Source organism: Seriola lalandi, unplaced genomic scaffold (assembly GCF_002814215.2).
Source record: "Seriola lalandi dorsalis isolate HSWRI2012SDOR001 ecotype SW California unplaced genomic scaffold, Sedor1 jcf7180002054471, whole genome shotgun sequence".
Lineage (NCBI taxonomy): Eukaryota > Metazoa > Chordata > Actinopteri > Carangiformes > Carangidae > Seriola > Seriola lalandi.
In genome coordinates this window covers 51,314-73,639 of record NW_019525024.1, presented here as the reverse complement: position 1 = coordinate 73,639, position 22,326 = coordinate 51,314, and the positions used below count along the sequence as shown (strand labels likewise).

General features: G+C 41.6%; 1 protein-coding gene across 1 annotated transcript in view; it reads left to right on the top strand.

The window, feature by feature from the left end:
* Positions 1-22,326, top strand: part of pkd1a (polycystic kidney disease 1a) — a 68,872-nt gene that overhangs the window by 11,060 nt on the left and 35,486 nt on the right. The window contains exons 2-18 of the mRNA XM_023411861.2: positions 6,416-6,487; positions 6,617-6,685; positions 8,976-9,047; positions 10,606-10,769; positions 11,228-11,478; positions 11,965-12,225; positions 12,346-12,514; positions 12,680-12,857; positions 14,824-14,969; positions 16,466-16,587; positions 16,702-16,852; positions 18,386-18,648; positions 18,984-19,364; positions 19,754-20,236; positions 20,369-20,500; positions 21,222-21,397; positions 22,133-22,263. Of these exons, the coding sequence (XP_023267629.1) occupies positions 6,416-6,487; positions 6,617-6,685; positions 8,976-9,047; positions 10,606-10,769; positions 11,228-11,478; positions 11,965-12,225; positions 12,346-12,514; positions 12,680-12,857; positions 14,824-14,969; positions 16,466-16,587; positions 16,702-16,852; positions 18,386-18,648; positions 18,984-19,364; positions 19,754-20,236; positions 20,369-20,500; positions 21,222-21,397; positions 22,133-22,263 (3,221 nt within the window). The remainder of the gene's footprint in view (positions 1-6,415; positions 6,488-6,616; positions 6,686-8,975; positions 9,048-10,605; positions 10,770-11,227; positions 11,479-11,964; positions 12,226-12,345; positions 12,515-12,679; positions 12,858-14,823; positions 14,970-16,465; positions 16,588-16,701; positions 16,853-18,385; positions 18,649-18,983; positions 19,365-19,753; positions 20,237-20,368; positions 20,501-21,221; positions 21,398-22,132; positions 22,264-22,326) is intronic.

The following is a 22,326-nucleotide window of genomic DNA, read 5'->3' as shown; positions in this document are numbered from 1 at the left end:
CTCCCTGCACACACAGTATGATTGCCTGGGGCCTTTATGCTTATACTCCCCTAATGCTATTCGTCGCATTTTATAGTCATGAAAACTTGTGCAACACTTGTCGGCGAAGTTGCAAAATGATGATGATACATAAGTGTTTGAAATCTAAATTTACTCCTTACTATAAACTACTGAATATCTTATGAGTAATGACTATGGGAATTAGGAAGTGATTTCAGACATGACCATGGTAAACATCTAGCTGCCTACATGTTTTAAACTGTTCTTGCAAGCAGCTGAGTCTCTCACTTGGAGAAAAGAAGTATAGACATGCTGCTAGAATGGCTGCAAATGCACCACAGCTGACAGTTACATCAAAATAAAACCCAATATTAACACCAATACAATCCATTCAACAAATTTTTGGGGAACTTTTTATTTGTAACTGCTAAAACTACGTAACACAACAAAAGAAGCTCATTTTGGCTGATTTAACTTCAAGGTTAGCACTAGAGCTAACCACCTTGGAAAAGTGCATGAATACGCCTAAATCAGAATAACAGGTGTTTTTCCGACATTGTGTACATTAGCATTAGCATTGTGTTTGTGAGCATGTTAGCATGCTGACATTAGCTCAACTCACAGCTAGGCCTGAGTGCAGCCTCACGCAGCTGCTAGCATGGACCTGACGGCCCAAAAATTAAAGAATAAAAAGGTCAGGACCACGTGTGGACAATGGCCATGAGTGGCTATGTTGAATGTTGCTAATAGTTTAGCTTAGCTTCTGCTAACCATAGCCAAAGGCTCACGGGTGCAGCTGTGTCGCTGTATGAAGCACTTGCCCGAGGGGAGAGCTGTAGGATGGCGGCTGTATTTTTAAATTTGGCCTGTCCTTATTTCTAGATTTCTGCCATATAAAATCTAATTATAAACAGCAGTTTGTCATTGAAGTCAAATTTAATGTATAAAGGTAACATAAAATTAATGATAATTGCGTTCAACATTTAACAATCCAATTGCATGTTACTGTGGCACAAAGGTGACAAATAAATTCAGGACGATTGGCACTGTTTTGCATTATCATTTTTCACATATCACATATATATGTCACATATCTCTCCAGCCAAAGATCAAATGCAAATAGCAGCCCTCCCTAACATTTTTATTTTTCAATTCAAATGACCATGGGACAGATGTATAAACATTACAAACACATAAAAACCAAGCATATATAATTTTCTGCTCCAAACTAGTATTTATTAAAAACAAAACATAGGGTGAGTATGAGTGCAGCTTGTACAGTGCTTTGACAAGGTGAACATATGATTTTGAAGAGGAGAATGACAGAGAGAAGTTAATATCCATCATTATTCTATTTTGTTATTAGCTGGTTTAGATAAGTAGCCTATGTGTGGCTTTTTTCTACACACTTAATTACAAAGTGCTTTTGTGTGCTCAATTTTCCTGTCCTATTTATTTGTCCTATCTATATATATACTGTATATTATTATTATTTTAGTCAGCTTTTGGTGTTTTCCTTTTAACAGAATATTATTTTCCAGTGTGTGTCTTATTTTCACTTTTATCTTTTATTGTGAAGCACTTTGTGACTTCTGTTTCAATATGATGGTTGATATTGATCGAGAAATCTCAGCTGATGACAGCTTACTGGTGCTTGTTATATTGCGTTACAGTTTTTGGGAGACACTTTTGTTGTTGTTGAGTGCCTTCAGTAGACTGCAGCAATGTGCGGATGATGCATCCACCCCGTCAGAAATAAAACAAGACAAGTAGGAGTAGAAGCAGGTCCCACTACGCCATTGTTTACTCAAAACATTTGTTTCCATTTGCTGCCAAGTTGTGAGGGATCTTTACCAGTTTTTTTTTCCTGGTATTACCATTCAGTTGTGTTGTGTGTAAATTGATAAAAACAAGTGGGAAAGAAATGTCAAACTTGACTTTGGTATTTGATTTTGAGTTATGTTAAGAGTTCTTCCAGTTTAACGTCAATGAAATATAGTTACTGATTTCCGTTTTCGCTGAAATTATGCTTCACTGAAATAATAACAAGTTGGTTTTTTTCCTTTTTGTAATCACACCCCAGAAGTGCTTCAGGCCTGAGATCCATTTTGGTTTAAGCCCACAGTTTATGACTTCAAGATAAGTGAAACTCACGCAAAGTAGTTTACCAGAAAAAGAGTGAGCAATGAGTGTATGACAGCATCACAGATTTTTTGTTTTTCCTTTATGCATTGACAGCATGTAAAAGTGTGTATATGTGAGTGCGTCGTTCTTTGAGCAAGTGTGTTAAACCGCTGCACACAGCTGCCCTTCACTTGCCAGCTGGACACCAGACAACCCAGGCAGCAGCAGCTGGAAAAATGGACAGAATGTTCTAAAGAGGAGAGGAGAGGAGTGTTTGTGACCCAGCCAGCCAGACTGTGTAGCAAAATGTTAGGCTTTTTAGACCAAATCTCTTCAATCAACAACCCCGTTCTCCCTAGCTCCTCGCCCCATTCCCCTAATTTCATTCTGCCTCTCTTCTTGCAGTAGGGAAAGTACCCAGCTACTCCTGAGATTTTGTCCACCCCCTCACCCCTGTCTCAGGCATGAGGTGCTGGCTGGCAGCCCACAGTAGGGCGATTGTTCTCCAGTCTTGGCCTGTGTCAGTCACTCCCGGTCCCCCCCAATTTCTCCTCTGCTTCCTTTTCTCACCTGTGTTCTCCTCTAACTCCATCATCTTTAACTCCTCTTATACTTTTGCATTTCTCCCCTTCCCGTCAGACTCCTATAGGTCTGCCCAGCCTCTGGATATAAACAAAGCAGCAGAGCAACAGGGAGAAAAATAGGAAAGAAATTGAGTGTGTGGGGAAAGGAGGGAATCAGGCAGCGTTGCTGAGGGGGATGAAAGCGACCACAGAGCAGTCTGTGTTTAGTGGGTTAGTGGAGCACTGGCCTTCACTTACAGGGACTTGGACCACCTCACCACCACGATGCAGCAGATACCAATCTGTCCAGATACAATCAGAACTACATCAGAGTTTTCGTCACCAAAGTCTCTCCTTTTTTGTTCTTATTTGGAGATTGGAGACGGATGAAATCAAACAGATATCAGTCTTCTTGAGTGACTTTCTTTGTCTTTTTTTCCCCTGCAATTTCTGCAGATTTATCTTTTCCTCAATTCATATTTTTTGTCATTCCCTCTGCCCAAGTAGTCAATGAGGACTGTGTGTGTGTGTGTGTGTGTGTGTGTGTGTGTGTGTGTGTGTGTGTGTGTGTGTTCTCATCCTCCGGCTCAGAATAAGTGGCACCAGACAGGCCTTATAAGGAGTGGTTAGATCATTGGCCACACCGTCAGTAAAACAGAACCATATGTGTGCTCTGTGTTTTTGTGTGTGTGTGTGTGTGTGTGTGTGTGTGTGTAAGTAAAACCATGTGTGGCCAGAGGTAGCTGAGAGAACAGGAGCCTGTTGGTAATAGACATGGTGAAGGTCACATTATATTGTCATGTTAAACACACGTACACACACTCTTTCTCTCCCTCTCTCTCGCTCTCTCCTCTCTCTCTCGCTCTCTCCTCTCTCTCTCTCAACTTAATATCCTCTGGTCTATGCAGTGTTGCCGATTTGGTCAGTAAGAAAGTTTTCATATACAGTTGATTAGTACACACACACACACACACCTGGTATAGATGTGGAGAGCATTACATAAGGTGTCACCCTAATGTGTGAATGATCAGCTCGTGGGTGGAGCGTCTTTCTGCTGTCCTGTTTCATCTGTTGATGGATTTAGCAGAGGAGGACTCTCTCTCTCTCTGTCTCTCTCTCTCTCTCTCTCTCTCTCTCTCTCTCTCTCTCTCTTACTCTCCATCTTTCTTACACAGCTTGTCTGGAATGTACAGATGTTTCCTTTTGGGAATGGGCGTCCTGCTCTGTTCACACACACACACACACACTCACACACAAAGAAAGAAAGAGAGAGAGAGAGAGGAGAGAGAATTGTGTGTGTTGAATTGTGTACTCCCATACACTCAAACTCATATACACATTTCCCCGATGTAAATTGTCGATTTTTAATTAGTTTCTACTGAACACACACTATAAGTAAAGATATGGATCAGCATGGTTGTACAACTTTTTCAATATTAGATTATTGCTGTTCTTCAGGCACTATCTTGTTGCCTCACACACACAAACACACACACAAACACACACACATGCACACACACACACATGCACAGTGCTTTTTGTCCTCTCACAACCTCTGGCTTCTTGTCATCTGGCTCCTTGTTTTTTTTTCTTCTTCTTTTCTCGTATTGTCTCATCGTTCTCACGTGCAGCTGAGGCTTTGCTGTGAAGGCTCACAGAGGAGACTGAGGCCACTTAACAACGCTCCGCTCTGTCCTACTTCCTCCTCTCCTCTACTTGTTTGTCTTGGCAACTCATCCACACAGCTCAACCAATTCAGTTTTTCTCACTTCCTGACTCATTTATATTTTGGTTTCACACTGACTTCAACTAAACTCTTGTTTAGTTTCTGTATACTCTTCATACTGTTAACACTGTGTATGCAGTGTACAGTATGGCAGCATGTATACATATCATTAGAGCCGGACCAATACGTCAAGCTCATATGTCGACCGATATTAGCTTGTTAAAGATACTGTTTCGTTTTTTATGGCATGACTCTTGCCTGATATTAAAGTAGAGCAACAAGGAACTGTTATATAGAGATAAACACTTTACTTTTCAACTGTAAAATGTCCCACTCATAGTACATATGTTGGTCACATTTCTTTACTGATCAGATTTAACGGATCCTTATCAAAGATATTTGTCTTAAACAGGCTGATATCAATTGATCAAGTTCTTTTGCGTATTTTTGACATTTTACAGCAACACTCAAAACAATCCTATATTGGAATTACAGGGCATTACTAAAAAATCAGAAGGCCATAAATAAAGAAGAAAGAAAGTGTTGCACATGAAAACTGTGTGTGTCTATGCAATCATGCAATAAATGTCCTGAACTTTTACTCCCAAATTTTTACTCACTCTCATCTGCATATTTGCTCCTCAAAGTTTGCATTATAAAAGTAGCTAAAAGTTATACAGAAGATTATTTGGGTAATTCCTGAGATCATGTTGAGTTGCAAAGTAAACCCTGTAATCTGGTTCTCACCGTTCTGCTCGTCTTTCATCTCTTCTTCTCTCCTCTTGTCGCTGTGAAAGGAGGAGGAATGTGTGAAGGTGTGCATGTGAACGATTATACCTACTGTGTGAAAGAGCAGAACTGAAAAAGCAGAAGGATGAAAGACAAAAACTTCCGTCATCTTGATGTGTTGTTTTGCAGACGACTAATGAATAAGGATGACTGTGATTTCCTGAAGTGCAATACGTGTGTGAACAACATGTGAATCTGACCAAGTGACATTTACGATACAGTTTTCTCATTAGCCATCCTCTACTGCCTTTCATTTGCAGCCCGACACACACGGGTTTATTTCGTATTGTTTGATTAAAAAATTAATCTCAGTAACTCATAAACTCCCAAATGAAACTACTAATCACATTAGTAGCCATCTCACATGTCCTGATTCTAACAGTAGATGTAAAGCTGCGTGGCATCATTTCACATCATGTGCTCCTCATGGGGAGTACTACTGAGCCTGTGACACAATAACATATTGCCCTCTGTGCCTCTGGAGAAGCTTTCTTTCTGAAGTTTGAGAAAATGACATCATCAGGGTTATCTCTGCATTGTGTTGGAGACTTTTAATGTTTAACAGGAAGCTTGAATCATAAACTGGGGGCACGGGGTTTGATTCAGGTGATTTTCATTATTCAATTTTAGTAAAAGAATGACGCATTACTTGGCATGTCCCGGTGGCTTTAGGGTCCATGCGAGTGTCATCCCCCTCTTGCCCCACACAGTTGACGTCACTCTCTGCTAGCTGCCATCCAACAAAAGGCAATTTTATAAGTTAGGAAAGTTCACTGAACCTTTTGTCAAAAGCATTGAGTGGATGAACTGAAAAAGTCAAGGGTCACCTATTTTGAACAAAACTATTTTTGTTCTTCCTAAAACCTTTTAATAGTTATGATGTAAGACATTTTTAGCCGAAAACAGCAGTTAATGTGTCATCGCTAAGGCAGAATTAACCAGAAAATTCTCCATTGTTTCTTCTTTGGTATTGTGTTGTTTGGCACATCCACTTACATATTTAGAGTGTCTGGTTTTATTTATCTCCTCCCCTTTTCACATGAGCTAAATGTTTCACTTTCTCTCTTCTTTGCTATTATTACATTTCGTTTCCCAGCACTTACCCAATCACATTAACCTTCAATGATACTGTGTGTAAGTCAATGTATGTGTATGCAATCACCTTGCCCTAGCATTCATTTTAAGTATGGATATGTTTGGTTTGTTTCCACAGAGATCTTTCCAAGAACCACATCTCCTCCCTTGATACCAGCCTGTTAGTTCGTCTCACCGGCCTCCGAGAGCTGTAAGTACACAAAGCATTCTGTGTTTGAGTGTTCATACAATTTAATTTATACCCAATCGATCTATCTATCTGCACCTCTGTCAATCCATCTAACTACATATGAACATCTATGTATCATCTATGTGTCAGGTATCTTCAAGGGAATAGGATCAATGTTCTCCCCAGAGGGGTGTTCTGCTGTGGACCACTGTCAGTCCTGTGAGTACAAAGTCTTGAGAAGATGAGGACCTGGCAATGTCAAGGTTGTGAGTGGAGGAAAGGAGAGTAAGGGAGACTGAGGAAGATGAAAAAGAAAGCAGGAGAGAGAACGGCTTGGTTTAGTCTGGATTTAAGTAGGCAGAAATCCCAGGAGTAAGCTAGCTAGGCCAGAGAGCATTCACAGAAAACACACACACACACATACCCACACATGCATGCACGCACACCAATCACTGCACGATTAAGTTCAATTACAGCTTACTGCTCCAGGCTCCCACTACGTCCTTCTATCCCTCTCTCCATCTGTCCATCCCTCCCTTCCTCCATCCATTACCTTATTTCTTCCACCCATTGAATGGGTGTTTAAGCGTGTGTGTGTGTGTGTGTGTGTGTGTGTGTGTGTGCGTGTGTGTGTGTGTGTGTGTGTGTGTGTGTGTGTGTGTGTGAGATGAGAGAGGACTCTGGTGGTTTCCATCAGTTCCTTCCAAAACCACCACACAACGGCCCCATTATGTAGCCTACTGCATGGAGGAGAGAGGGAGGGAGAAGGAGATCATGAGTGGAGATGGAAAGGGAGAGGAGGGAGTGAGGAGTAAAGGACAAGAAATAGAAGCATGGAAACAAAGCTGGAGAGCAGAATGGTAGAAGCATCAAACGTTTGAAATGTTATCTGTTACTCTGTACTTCAATTTTTTGGGATATAAATTATGTTTTTATTCAATCATTCAGTCGTGTTTTGTGTTCAGAAAGTGTTCAGACCCCTTGGATTTTTTTGACAAAAAAGAAAAAAAAAGTTTTTTCCTCATCAATCTACACTCAATACCACATAATGACAAAGTGAAAACAGAACTGCAGATTTTTTTCCAACTGTATTACCAAGGAAAAACTAAAATATCACATTGACATAAGTACACAGACACTTTGCTATGACACTTTAAATTTAGCCCTAACCCTAACCCTATGTATATCAAAGCAAAAACAAAGCCATGAGGAGCTGCGTACAGAGCTCAGAGACAGGATTGTGTTAAGGCATGGACCTAGGGGAGCTTACAAAAACATTTCTGCTGCATTGAAGGTTCTTCCCAAGAGCACAAACTGAGACAAACTTCCAGAAGGACAACCAACACTGCAGCACTCCACCAATCTGGGCTTTATTGCAGAGTGGCCAGACGGATGCCTCACTTCAGTGAAAGACACATGAAAGCCGCTTGGAGTTTGTAAAATAACCCTAAAGGAGTGAGAAACAAGATCCTTTAGTCTGATGAAACCATGATTGAACTGTTCTGCCTCAGTTCTAAGCGTCGTGTATGGAGGAAACCAGGCAACTCATCACCTGCCCAATACCATCCCATCAGTGAAGCATGGTGGTGGCGGCATCACGCTGTGGGGGAGACTGATCAGGGTTGAGGGAAGGCTGAACAGAGCAAAGTACAGAGATATCCTGAATGAAAACTTGATCCAGAGCGTTCAGGATTTCAGATTGAGCCAATGATTCATCTTCCTACAGGACAATGACCCTGACCACACAGCCAAGACAACACAAGAGGAGCTTAGGAACAACTCTGAGTGTCTTTGAGTGGCCCAGTCAGAGCTCTGACTTGAACCCAATCGAACATTACTGGAGAGACCTGCTGTCCACTGACGGTCCCATTCAAACCTGACTGAGTTTGAGAGGATGTGCAGAGAAAAACAGCAGAAAATCCCCAAATCCAGGTGTGAAAAGCCTGCTGCATCATACCCAAGATGACTTGAGGCTGTAATCGCTGCCAAAGGTGTTTCAACTAAGTCCTGAGTAAAGGGTGTGAATATTTATGCCATTGTCATATTTTAGTTTCTCCTTACATTTGCCAAAATTTTTAAAGTCGTGTTTTAAATTTGTTATTGGGGTATTAAGTGAATTGATGAGGGGAAAAAACGATTCTTTTTAAATATTAGCACAAGACTGCAACATAACAAAATGTGTGAAAATGAAAGGGGTCTGAACACTTTCTGAATGTGCTGTATATGCAAGTGATATGAGTCATTTTTGTGTAAAGAGGACGTGAGAATGCATGAATTTCTTTGATAAACACAAATCTAAAAGTCATTTTGCATAACTGCATCTATTAACAGTTGGATAATTCATTCATCTAATGATTCAGTTATTGGCTTTTTTTAGTCAATGACAAATTCACAGTGCATCGATCTTGCCGAAATATGATATGTATCATGGTCATTGTCACAAATTAGTGCATTTAAAAAAAGTTTTGTTTTAATGTCAACAGTGATTTGTCTGTTTTTTTTCCATCAGCGATTTGAGCAAAAACCAAATCACCACCATAGAAGAGAGAATATGCGACAATCTATGCAATTTAACTCAAATGTAAGTAATCACCATTCACTGTTAGTCTTCTTGTATCTCTTTGTCTTTCTTCTCCCCAATAGATATAAAAATATGAAATGATGAATCAAATATAATTGGAACCTATTTATATACACACACACACACACACACACACACAGCATTTGTACAAACACATACATCTGATCACACATGCTTAAATAAGCAGCATTTTTCCAGTTAACTCGCCTACACACAAGATGAATGAAGCTTTATTTCAGACTGGAGTGGGAGGTAGTGAGTAGTAATTATCCCTCACCAGGTCTTTTAGATGAGAAAAGATTTGTTCTTGTGCAAAGTCTGGAGCTGAGCGCAGCTAAACGGGCAACTCGGTAACAAGCTGTAAGACATGTTATGTAATCTTATTGCTTCCATCTCTTGTTCCATATATTCACCACTTAACCCCCTTTCTCCCCATGTTTCCTCAATATTTTTTTTTCTCCTTTTCATCTGTCATTCCCATTGCTGCTGCTTCTTCTTATCCCATAATTTCCTTTCATACCTTGTGTCATTATGCCTCCTTCCCCTGGCTCTTTCTTTCTCTTACATCATTTAAAGGAATACACCTTTTTTATGGCTGACATCTTGATAAATCACAGCAGGAAAAACACAGGTTTTTAATAATGACTGTTGTCCATCAAGTCATGCCAGTTTCAGAGGGCCGGTAGTGTACATACTTGTCACTGTCATGACTTAGGGACACTTCATTGGAGCAGAGCAAAAATTAATGTTATTAATAACACCTGTGTTTTTTTTGCCATGAGAGGTCAAAATGTCTGCTGAGGAAAAAGTCTGTGAGCGAGGGGAGCGAGCTAGCCTAGTTCTGCCAAAGGTGCCATATCTAACTACACTTTCTATCTTCCAATATTGACATAATGCTTTAATTAACCGTTTTACACATTGGAGCTGCAATGCTACTTAAAGTAACTACCGCCGGCTGCCTGCCCTCCAGATGTCTGCCGTTATTGTGGCTAGTGTGCTAGCTAAACAGATACAACATCTATAATTTTATTTTTGTTGAAAGGGATCTTTTAAAGCTTTTGGCAGGTGCTAACCGTTAGTTAACTGATATTTCTCATTTAACACAATTTGGTCAGCAAACAAGTGCATTTTGTAAGATGTTGCAGCATTATTTTAATGCAAAAGATGAAATTTGTAACTTTACTTCATCTCACACACTATTTTATGCAATTTCAGCACTTACAAATTATCTATTAAAGCTAATCACACTTAGACTGCCATCTTTGTTGTGACTAACAGTTCAACTATCATTTGAAGTACCTGATATACCTGTTATTTGCACCTGCTAAAGTGAATCATGTGCTCCAGTATCTTATTTAGGTTTACGTTGTTGTGGCCAGTTTAGCTGTTTCAAGTACCATTTACCAACATGTTGCTGAAAGTAATGTGAGTTTTAATGGCACATACAGTATTATTAACAGTGGTGTCAGTGGGACTCAGCCCCTCGTGTTTCTGTGAGCGCCGCCATATCACACCATTACTCATCCAGTCAATTCTTCCACCTTGTCCCCTCCTCCAGTGACCTGAGCAGTAACCCCTTTGAGTGCGACTGTAAGCTGTTCCGGTTGGTCAGCTGGCTCCAGGAGAAAGGTGTACGAGTTCGGCGTCCGGACGCCATGCTCTGCAAACACCCTCCTGAGCTCCGCCACCAACCCCTGTTGAATGTCAGCCTGCTCACCTGTGGTATGAAACAAATACACGCTAACACTTGTAAATTTTCCAAGTCACAAAAATTCACTTATGTATTCAGGATAGTGTGGGAACTTTGTTGCACTAAATGAAGTCTCTTTCGCAGTTATTAGTCCCAATAAGATGTGAGCTGCTTTTGAGCCAGTATATAATCTGATGCCTGAGAGGCTCAGCCCGTGGAGAGAAAGACATCAATCAAGTGCATGTTTGATGATAAGCAAGCAGGCTTAATACTTACTAGTTGCTTTTGGGTTTAAAACTCACATCAAAGGACAAAAATAATGTTAATGTATTATGCAATCATTGTGAAATTCAGAAATTATAAAAATAAACCATTCATCTGTCAGAGATGGTCTGATGCTGGTTAGAATTATAGATGACAATGTATGTATGTATAATGAATGCCTAAAGTTATATTAAGTAAGCCCTTAAATTCTCCGTCTCGTCTTCAGGTCTAAACTATGCAGGTTGTCTTGAGGACAGCAGCAGTGGAGCAGGGGGACGGAGTGAGCTTGTTATCTTCTCTTCCTCCACACCCGGAAATTTTACACGTGAACAGTGTAACAGTGTGTGTTTTGCTGCATCACACCGCTATGGGGGTTTGGGGGCAAGGCATGAGTGTCTCTGCAGCACAAACTCTGAGCCCAATTTCATCAGTGAATCTCAGTGTTCTGCTGCATGCACAAACCCCCATGTTATGAAGGTACGTAGCTCAGCAAGCACACCGTGGACCCAAATAATAATCATTGCAATGCAAGAGCTTCTGATGTTTAGTGTTTGCATCATAAAGAGCAGCTCGTAATGGAGACCTCCCTTTGTGTAGCCTCTTTCTCTGGGTTTTTTTCTTCGTGTGTAAACACATCATTCAGGATTTCCTCTAAGCCTTCCTATAATCTACCAACAACTTCCCTCTGTGGCTTGAATGACTTTTCTACATCCTCAGATTCAGTTTCCTGCAGGATTGCTTTACAGAGGAACTCAAGAGAAGTTATTCAATACTCAGACTGAAAATTAAGATTTGTTTATTTTAAATTGGAGAAGTTCATAAGTTTCATTAAAACCACATTTCTATTTAAAACCATAAAAAATAATAGTGAAACCACAAACATCTTAACAATTAACAGTAAAAACCATTTTATTTTACTTTTAAAAACCTCCTCTTCCTCACATGGTTTCCTTCGATTCACAGAAATGTGGGTGGACTCTGGCTCATGATGTGTTTGCGGTGGACTTCTCGATCTCACTGAAGCGTCTCCCAGTGTTCAGTGTTCATGACCACATCAGTCTGGCCGCCACTTCCTCTGTCAGTCCGGTGACGCTGTCCTGGGACTTTGGTGACCTTTCATCTCGAGTCAACACTACAGGAACAGGGGTGACCACAGCAGCTCATAAATATGGACTTCCAGGTCATTATCCAGTCAGTGTGATGGCCTGGGCTGGACACAAGGAGGTGAGAGAGAAAAAATAGGAAATCATTTTTTATTCTTCTCAACGATATAAAAGAACAGGTATTTTTCTCAATGTTTGAAGTATTATGTCGTATATATTTGTGACTTCTATGCATGCTCAGACCTCTGCACGCGGAGAAGTGATCGTGACAGTTCCTCCTAAACTGGAGCTGCGTTGTCCACCTCTCGCTGTGGCCAATAAGAGCCTAGAGTTCACACTTGTCAGCTGGGGCTCTGTTGACGTGGATGTCGACTGGAAGATCACAAAGGATGGTGTCCAAGTTGCCAAAGGTAAGATACATCAACACTCTGAGCTCTGAGCAGCTGATGGTCAGCTCAAGTTTTTTGAAGGTCATCTTTTTAGTAATAAAATAGTAATTACATCTTTCCATGATGTTGCAAGTGGGTCTTCAAAAGATCTGGGAAATCATGTGACTCATGTCTGTCGTCCACCAGCCTCGCCTCACTGTCCAAAAGACGGGGTGTTCCAAGCCGAGTCCTCACACTGTTTCCAGATAGTTCCAGGGGAGATGAGCTGGACCGACGCTCGACAACAGTGTTCTGACCGCGGCGGGGATCTGGCAACAGTCAGGATTGATGCACTGCGTAACCTGCTGGCACACAAAGTCACACAGTGAGTGTTTACTGCCTGTATGGAGAGCAGAAGTGGGGCCCCAGCATCCCTCTGATTTTATGCTATACTGTTGTATGTTTATGCATGTTAATGCTCTTCAATATTCATACGGTATCAGTAGAAGAGACCAGGCCCTGCAAAAAGTTGGCAGGTACAGAACAGATAACCTGCCAGCTCTGTGACACAATGCTTCATCCCTGTTTGCATTACAAAGTTAATAGTTCTCACCATGTTGCAGTCTGTTTGCAGAAGCGACAGCCAAAGAAACACTGAAACAGACAACAAATACTCAAAACAGATGTTGAACTTTCAATCACTGACAATCTCAAAAGTGCATGGTTTGGATAGGGATGTGTGTAAAACGTGTTTTTCTTGCTTCTCTCTTCATGTCTGTGTGAACCTTCAGGCTTATTTGATTGAATGTGCCTCTTTTTGTTTGTATGTTTAGGCATGTGTTGTTCAGGCATGAGGCTGTTTTTAAGGGCAGTACTTTTCATTATTTATTATTCACTGTTTATGAATTTCATACCTTGAATTTTGCTGCATGGATTAAGTGAGTTTGTCATCTATTCATTTGTTTTTGTTTATTCTGTGACCGTGTAAAAATGCTTTAACGCTTTTTTTCTCACATAGTATAGTGCATATTCACATGCACACAGATCGTGACATCAGGCTTAGCCATAGGGATTAGCTTTGACTTCCACAAATACTCTAATGTTTCTTTGCTGTCTGTACTGCACATCTGTATGATGCACTATATGTGGACGTCACTCTGGCTTTGGCTTTGGCTTTGTTACAACAGAAAAGTATCTGACCTTGCGCTGGTCTGCAGACCACCAGTGTTTGGTGTTTAGGTCAGAGAAGGTTGCAAAAAACACATCTGTAAAAGCACAGCTGCATTGTAACTTTAACACCCAGGGAGGAGGAGTCCACAGTTCATGGTGTGTGTGTGTGTGTGTTAATGGGTAGAGACCCTGCCCTCAAAGTGGATGAGGGAAGAAAACACCTGCTGCAGATGGAGCTTATCCCATCTCTCCTCTGCTCGTGTTTCTCCATCCCCTCGCTTATATAAGTATCTTCTTTTTTTTTAATCAGTCCTTGTGGGGTTTTTTTTTTTGCTACAAAGACCCCTTTTCTTGTTCCCCCTCTGCTGGTATTTTTTAACCCTTGTCCACTCTTTTAGATGTCGTTTTCTCAGATGTGAGTCGTCGGCCAGTGTAGAAAAGTCTGACAAAAAAGAAAGAAGGAAAACAAGACAGATAAATAGCTTGTGAATTTTTTGACATGGACTTGATTCCATTTTCTGCCATTTGTTTGTACATCATTGCGCACACACAGCGACTTTCCTTTTGGTGGGGGGGGGGCATTTTGTTTTCAGTTAACAGCTTATGACAGAAAGAAAAGTGGGAGCAGGGGCAGGGGGTGAGGGGGGGAAGTCCATTAGTGGACTCATGGAGTGAGAACCCAATCTGGCAATCACAGGGACATGCTAAATATCTGACATCGCCTCTGTGACATCCCATTGGGGTTCAATCAGATCCCATTTTCATGCTTTCTCTTTCCTGCAATCATCGATTGTTGAAGGCAAGCTGGCACATAATTCACTAACTTCATTGTCACTTATTGAGACCTAATTCAAATGATTGTTGAAATGATTCAAGCCTGGGTGTTGTGTAAGGAGGTTTGTGTGGAGTGTTGTTCCTTGTCTGACAGGAAGATCATATTCACAAGGACATGCAAGATGTTTTTATTATTATTATTATTGTTTACCATTGAATTGCTTGTATGTCCTTAGATAGTTTCATGTGGAATTTGTCTTTTCTTACATTTGGTAATGTTTGTTTCTGTGTCTTTCTCTGTATGTTTCAAGTGAAGGAGACAATTTTCCAGATCTCAGCAGCCACAAAGCGAAATGTCAAGCAGTTGTCATTTTAATCTGTGTGTTACCTGTCCGTTGCTGCCGCAGGGAGCGAGGTGTGTGGCTGGGCTTGAGTGATGTCAACTCTTCAGGCAAGTTGCACTGGGTAAACGGCTCAGAGGCACAAGAGGGAGAGGAGGGTCTGCCACATCGCAATGCCAAGCGTGCCTATGTCTGCCAGTACAGGCCTCAAGGTAAGCTCCATACATTCACAGTGACACTGACACATGCACACGAAATGTAAAGCTGTTCACATACCTAGAAATCCACACTCAAAACTGAAGAAAACTGAGGCACAGATTCAATACAAACACTGTGTTCCTTAAATCTCTCTGTGCCTAAGTTGTTTGGGGCAAAGACCTGAGATTTCAGCCGCCTTCACTATCAGTTCTATGTAAATTAACTGGCACAAACAAGCATAGAAATAAACAGCCTTTTTCATAACTAATCACAAGCACAAGACTGAATCCCTGAAGCACCATTTATAATTGGAGCACACTTGGCATTGATACAAATTGCTCCTTGTGAAAGAAGCATCCAGAGACCGTTCTCCATCATTTTCAGCACTATGATTACATCAGAATAATATTCTGAGACAAATTTGTCTCTGTGATTGATCACGTTTTCAGACTAGATGGTTAGGAAGGAACAGAATTAATTTTTATCTGTATAAATATACAGCACTTGTCAAGGACTAAAACATTACATTTATTAAAATTTCCATGGGCCATACAATTCTGAAAGCTGTAGAAAATAAGCACCCTTCATAGCCTAATTCTTTAAAGTATTTATATGTACCGTTGTACTAAAAGTACAAATCATGTTTGATTGCTGCAGTAAAATTGCTGCCATTTTGAATGTCCAAACACAAAATAAGTGTTTACCACATCTAGATGTTAAGTGGACAACATAATGTTGGTGAGTCGGTGTTAAACATATGTTAAGACATGGGAACAATCTCAGTTGGAATAAGTATTGCTGGATGCAGGCAAAATAACCCACTGCAGTGCCAGGAAAATGGAAAGCCAGTGACTTTGTTATCATCTTGGAATAGAACGTGTTCTGCAGTTAACTTAAAACAACATTTGATGTAACACTTCATTTGGTGCTGACGTAGCTCAAGCAGAAGTTAAGCCGGACTGACGACATCAGCCTGCTCGATAGGAAGGGCCTTGATGAGGCCGATCTCCTCTCAAAATATGTACAACAGTCGTCAGAGAAACCAGCACTGTCTAGATGCCTTCAAAGCTTAACAGGAATTCAGTGCCATGGCATTAAATTCATTGTAGATGTGCAGCAAGTTGTAGTTTGTGTGTGTGTGTGTGTGTGTGTGTGTGTGCGTGTGATTGTGAGTACTGCCTACCTGCCTGCCTGGTGGTTTAATTGCGGTTCTTTGGTCGTGTCCCTCTTTGATTCTGTCTCTGCGTTTGTGTCAGTCTGCAATGAGAAGATACATTCTAGCTCTACCAAGGTGTTCTTCCTTTGGCTTTGTTTGGCTTGTTTCTTCAGAGGGTTGTTCTCTCTCTCACTTCTTCCTCTCTCTACTCTTCTCAAGTCTGTGTCGACTGCAGTTGCTCCATCATTTCATATAAATTGCCTCCGCTGCCTCTTTCTTCTCTCCTCTTTTTAAATCCCTCAATCTTTCCTCCTCCTTTGTCACCTTGAGTTAATTCTGATTCTGCCACTACAGTTCGTGTTCCAGATGCAGGGATCTACATGGTGGGACTGGCTGTGTTTACCTCCAATAATCCTTTACTCCGTGCCCCAGCCAGTCTGCTCTCTGCTCCACAACCTCCCAGCAGTGGCATAGAGGTGAGGAGGAATCTCAGCTTGTTCATTTAAACATCGTATTGTCTTCCTCAAACCTTCTTTAGTCAAATTCTTTATATGTTTTCTCTATTTCCCCGAATTTTTTTCTCGACTCAGATGCTGTTGTTCCCATCTCTGAGCTTTGTTCAGGCAGGTCGTCTGTCCTCTCTTGAGTTCGTCACTCAGGAATTCAGCTCACAAATCCACGTCCGATTCCAGACCTACAGGCCTCACTGTCATTATCCCGGCCTGCACCTGCTGCTATCCAGTGAGTCGCACACAAAAGCACAGAAACACACTCTCTCTCACACACACACACACACACACACACACACACACACGCACACACTCTAACACTGACTTGGCATAAAAAAACATCTGCACATTTCTGATGAGTGTCAGCAGGTGTTAAAAAAACTTATAAGCCACCTGCACCCACACCTCCTGTCAGACAAAAACATCCCCACACACACACACACACACACACACACACACACACACACACACACACACACACACCAACCAGCCTTGTCTAAAGTTGTTAGGTAGATGAACATGAAAGAAGAGTTTGAATGGAAAGTAGGGGGAAAACAGAAGAGGGAAATGAGACCAATCAAGGTCACCTCCCTTCTGAGCTCCTTCCTGTCCTTGTCCAGATACACAACACATTACTGCAACACTGCGTGGCACATGGCACAAAAGACTGAGATGCTTTCTGTGTTTTTTTTTTTCTGCATCTCCACTGAGACATAGCAGCAAAGATGTGCAACAGACAGAAGAGCAGAGAGCAGATGCACGTGAAAGATGTGAGAAACAGAAATCCACAGAGAGGCGAGCAGCTTGTTAAAGATCTAGGTGCACGTTTTCTGTAAACCTTTGTGACTGCAGCAGTAGGAGACAATAAAGATAATGAGATTATGCATCTGGATTATTAATTATACAGAAAGCAAGTTTGCCCTACCCCACTTGAAGGTGGATATCAGCCCAGCACATTAATTATCTTCCGAATACAAACACACAAAACACACACACTCAGATCTTTCACACTGACATTACCCAAGTTACAACTTTTTGGCATTGTTCTGAAGAGATTTGCTTGTTTGATTTAATCTTCATCCAGTAATTCATTGCCTTTATCTGCAGTTTTGCACCATAATTCTTGTTAGATGTAAAGTGGCCACATTGACGCATCAGCTTTAGATCCAGATTTGTTTGTCTGGTGTTTTTGTACTTTTCCTTAAAGTATCACTTTGTGTTTTAATTCAATTTGTCTAATTTTATTTACAATATAACTATTACTATACATTAAGAAGAATAAGGAATAAGCATATATGAATAGGCTACAGCAGGTGGTGAAAAGAAAAATACTATTATACTTTTACTCCACTAGATTTCAGAGGAAAGTATTGTGCTTTTTGCTCTACTATATTTATTCAACAGCTATAGTTACTTTTACTTACAAAACACATGAAACAATTTCCTAGAGCATACTACCCAAAAGTGTATAAAATAGTTATCTGCTTATTAAATAATAATAGTTATCTACATATTAAATGGGTGGAGATAAAATTAGCTCCACTTCCACTAGATACAATATTAAAATGCTGCTACACGGTGATGCATCAGTAATAATCCAGTAATTATAATATGACATTCAGGGTCATTCTGCAGCATAATGAGAAACAGAGAGTCAAGGGAATAGGAAAAGTTAACATTTGGTCTGTTCTGTATTCTGTTGTGTGTTATGTTCTAACTTCAATAAAAAATGAATGATTTAAACAAAAGGCATCTTGTGTCTCAGGCTGTGGAGGTCCAGTGTGCGCTCCAGTGGCCGTTTGTGTCCCAAATGACACCAGGACTGGTGATCCACCCTCTTGTCCCCGAGCAGAGCAGTGGTGTCCCTTCCAACTGCGATGCTTGGCCCTCTCTAGTCCCTGCCAGCCATCCTCCTGTCCTAACTGCACCCACGCTCACCGCCTGCCCCCTGGGGCGCTGAGGCCCCGTTATACCCTACAAAATGAGGTTGTCTTCACTCTACCAGCAGGACCAGCTGCACATGTAGTGGTGAGGAGATTTACTTTTTTGCCTCCACACAAACAGGGACAGAGTTTTTAGTGTTTTTGCTTTGGAAATACAGAAATCCCAGAAGAAATGTCCGATGACTGTTTGATGATGGCCAGCTTTAGTTTGAGGGTGTTTACAGCCGGATAGGATAAACAATTAACGGACTGCAGCTGTTGTGCAAGGGCTGCCATTTGACTGCAACAAAAAGACGCAGATTAAGTTTTGATTAAATAAAGAAGACACACAGTTGGTGATGTGCAATATTATGTTCATCTACCTGACTTTCATCTGTATTTGCCTGTAACTTACACTCTCCCGATCCCTCTTGCTCCCAGCTTCAAGAGCAACTGGAGGACCTTCTGGTTTCCCGTGGTGATGTCATTGCCCTGCAGCACGATGCTGGACCCGCCTCCCTACTCCGCTGCCAGTCCTCCCCACACTCACCGTGGCGACAACCTGTTTTAGCCCTCAACCAGTCGGAGTGGTTTTGGATCAACAACACAAGACAGACAACAGATAGCTTGGCTGACCCTGACGCTGACCCTCTGCCTGACCCGGAGCTTGACATGGAGGTACTGGTGGAGGATGGCGAGGGAGGGTGGCTGGAGGAAGTAGTCTGCCCCGTCAGAGTGCTCTATGTGGGACACAGTGAGACCCAGCTGCAGGGAGCACAGCTGTCTGCTGGTTTATCCCAGCCTGGACTTTACAGCCTGCTGGTAAGACATCAAAGCAGCATGTCATATCCCAGCATGCATCTGGCAGATATCAACATACATGAGGAGGCCACATAAGACTGTAAAACATGTACTGTATCAATTCTTCTGTAAAAGTAAAAATGCAATTAACTTAAAATTTTGCTTTGGATGAAATTACATGTAATAGGATCTTCTATGTTTAAATCTGTCTATAGAGATTAATATAATTTGGAGATAAATATTTTATATTTATCTTTATATTTATCTCCATTTATCTCCATAATATTTTTTGTCACCACATACTAATCAATCAACACCCATCAAGTGTCTGTAAAATTATTTGTCCTATATTGGTACATCTGTTGTATTGACCTCGTAACCATGACCAAATGTAATTTGATCAAATCCAGGTGACTTCTGCTGAGCCATCATACCCAGCCTCAGCATCATGCCCATTGCGGGTAGTGCCCCCTCTGGGCTTGACGATCCTACACCCCCTTCCTCAGAATGGCACCCTGTACCTGCAGCCCAACGACACCCGCCTGCTGCTCTGTGTCCAGTCTCGCTACGTAACAAAGGCTTCTCGCCGGGGCAGTAATCGGAGCGTGATCTTCCAGTCAGAATGTCCATCAGAGTTTTCGTCCAGCCCGTCGCTCTGTCGGCCCGGGCCGAGCGCAGGGTCTGGGGTCAAAGCTGCCGAGCCCAGCCTGTATGCAGTGCTGGACCTGAACCTAGGAGTAGAGGAGCAGAGGAGTCCGGTGCAGGTGGAGCTGGAGGCCCACAACAACGTGACAGAGGCCAGCCTGATTATGGTCGTCCACCTGGAGGAGCCCCTCAGAAGACTGGTGGTGCAGCCACACCCTGCACACAGGGTGCTGATGGAGTCAGTTGTGGTAAGTGTTTGCTCCCAAGTACATTTATTTGGTGTGAGGTTGTGCTATTAAGAATTCATATTTGATATTGATATGTCTTTTTTTTTTAATCACGTCTTTATATCTAAGTTTATATGTTTGTGTGTGTTTTAGAGCTACACAGCATCCGTGCTTGAAGGCTCCAGTCCCACATTTAAATGGACAGTGGATGACAAGCCCTACTTCACCTATTACAACACTGTTCTCAACGTCATCTACCAGCATGCCGCAGTCTATAAACTCACAGTGCGTTTCTGTCAACTCAGCTGTGAATTCAACATTAGTCAAATTGCTTTCGTACTTGCAAACTGTCTCCCCTGTTGCATGCAGGAATATTAATTGTTTGGATTAGGTTTATATGTGACAGGTTTGTTTTTAATATCCAGCTTTTTAATGGGGCATCCACAAACAGTGACAAATTGTGTGCATATTAAACAACTTCAGCTGTGACTCTGCAGCTTTTTGTTTTGTGCTAAGAATTTGGACAGTAAGGTTTAACTTGAAGGTTTTCCATTTGTAATCAGACAATTTTTAATTTAAGTAATTACAAGATTAGATTTTGTTAATTACATCTGAAAGAAAGAACTCTATTGCACATACAAGCCCGAATTGATTATTCTGTAGTAACACAGTTGTCATATGTTAAAATTGGTCAACACAACGCTCTCTGTATTACTCTAAAATCACCAGAGTTATTAGCATTTTGGTTTTCTTGAAGACCTTCCTGGATCATTGATTATGCAATCTGCTGATTATTGTCAATTAACTGTTGGTCTAGAAAATGTCAGAAAACTGTGAGAAAGTTCCCAGAGTCGGAGTTGATGTTTTCAAACCTTTTCTATTGTATTAATCAATTATCAAAATAGTTAGTGTGTAATTAACAAGAGACCTGAACACCAACAACACTTTTTCAAGTTTTTATCCACTGCCTTCAGCCATCTTACTGGTTGTGTGTCATGTCTTTCAGGTGACGGCCATGAACCATGTCAGCACCCTCACAGAGCATTTCAACGTGACGGTAGACCGCCTGCAGCCCATGGCCAACCTCACAGTGAAGGGTGTGCCAGATGTGGTCCCTCAGGGCTCCACTCAGACTCTCACCACTTCTGTGCTCGTGGACATGTCTGTGGCTGCCACCTTTCGGTATGAAGACGGGGGGGGGGGGGGGGGGGGGGGCAGATGGAAAGAAGCATTGAGCAAATAAGATATATCTTGTCTAGTGTTTTTTGAAACAGAAAGTATAATAAAAAGCTGCCTCTTTTTCTCTCTGTCTCCTATTCTATTTATTTTTAAGACAAAAACAAGCGCTGCATCTGTTTGTGTTTGGCTGCTTGTTTCTTCTCCTCTATCTGTCTCTCTTTCTCTTTGCTCTTTTCTCTGTTTTCATCTTCCTGTGCGCCATAATAACACTGCAGCAGTCATACCATGCAGAGCCTTGGATTTATAACCGTGTGGTTAAAGCAGATTGCTGACAAGAATTTTCCCTTCTGCTCGGCTGTTTCCCCTGTACTTTTTTTTTCTTTTTTCTTCCACTCTTTCTCTTTTGCTCTTTTCCCTCCCTCCCTCTTTCGCATTCCCACCCTCCCAACTGTGGTGCACTCTTTCACTTAGTTTCCTCCACTCTCACCATTCTTGGTCCAGAGAGGCTTCCTGAGTTTTGAGTTTCCACTTCTCCTCGTCCAAACCCTCTATTGCCTCGTCAGAGAAGATTCCTAGTGACTGTGTGTGTGTGTGTGTGTGTGCGTGTGTGCGCGTGCGTGTGTGCGTGCGTGGGTGGCTGGGCGGAAATGGTTATCAGTGCATCTATTCATCTAACCTCCATGTATTTCTCTGAAGCTCCTCTACTAATGGTTTTACATTGTCTTTGTTACGCTGCAGATGGTCTTTTGGTGATGGGGGATATAAGGAGTTTGAATACAAGCCTCCCTACGACTCCGCCCTCCTCTGCCCAGACTCGTCCAACCAGGTCCTCCTAAGCAACAATGTCACCTATATCTACTCTCAGCCAGGTAACCCCTCACCCATCTACCTATCAGCAGTAGTAGCAATGAGTAATGTAGCGGCAACCAATT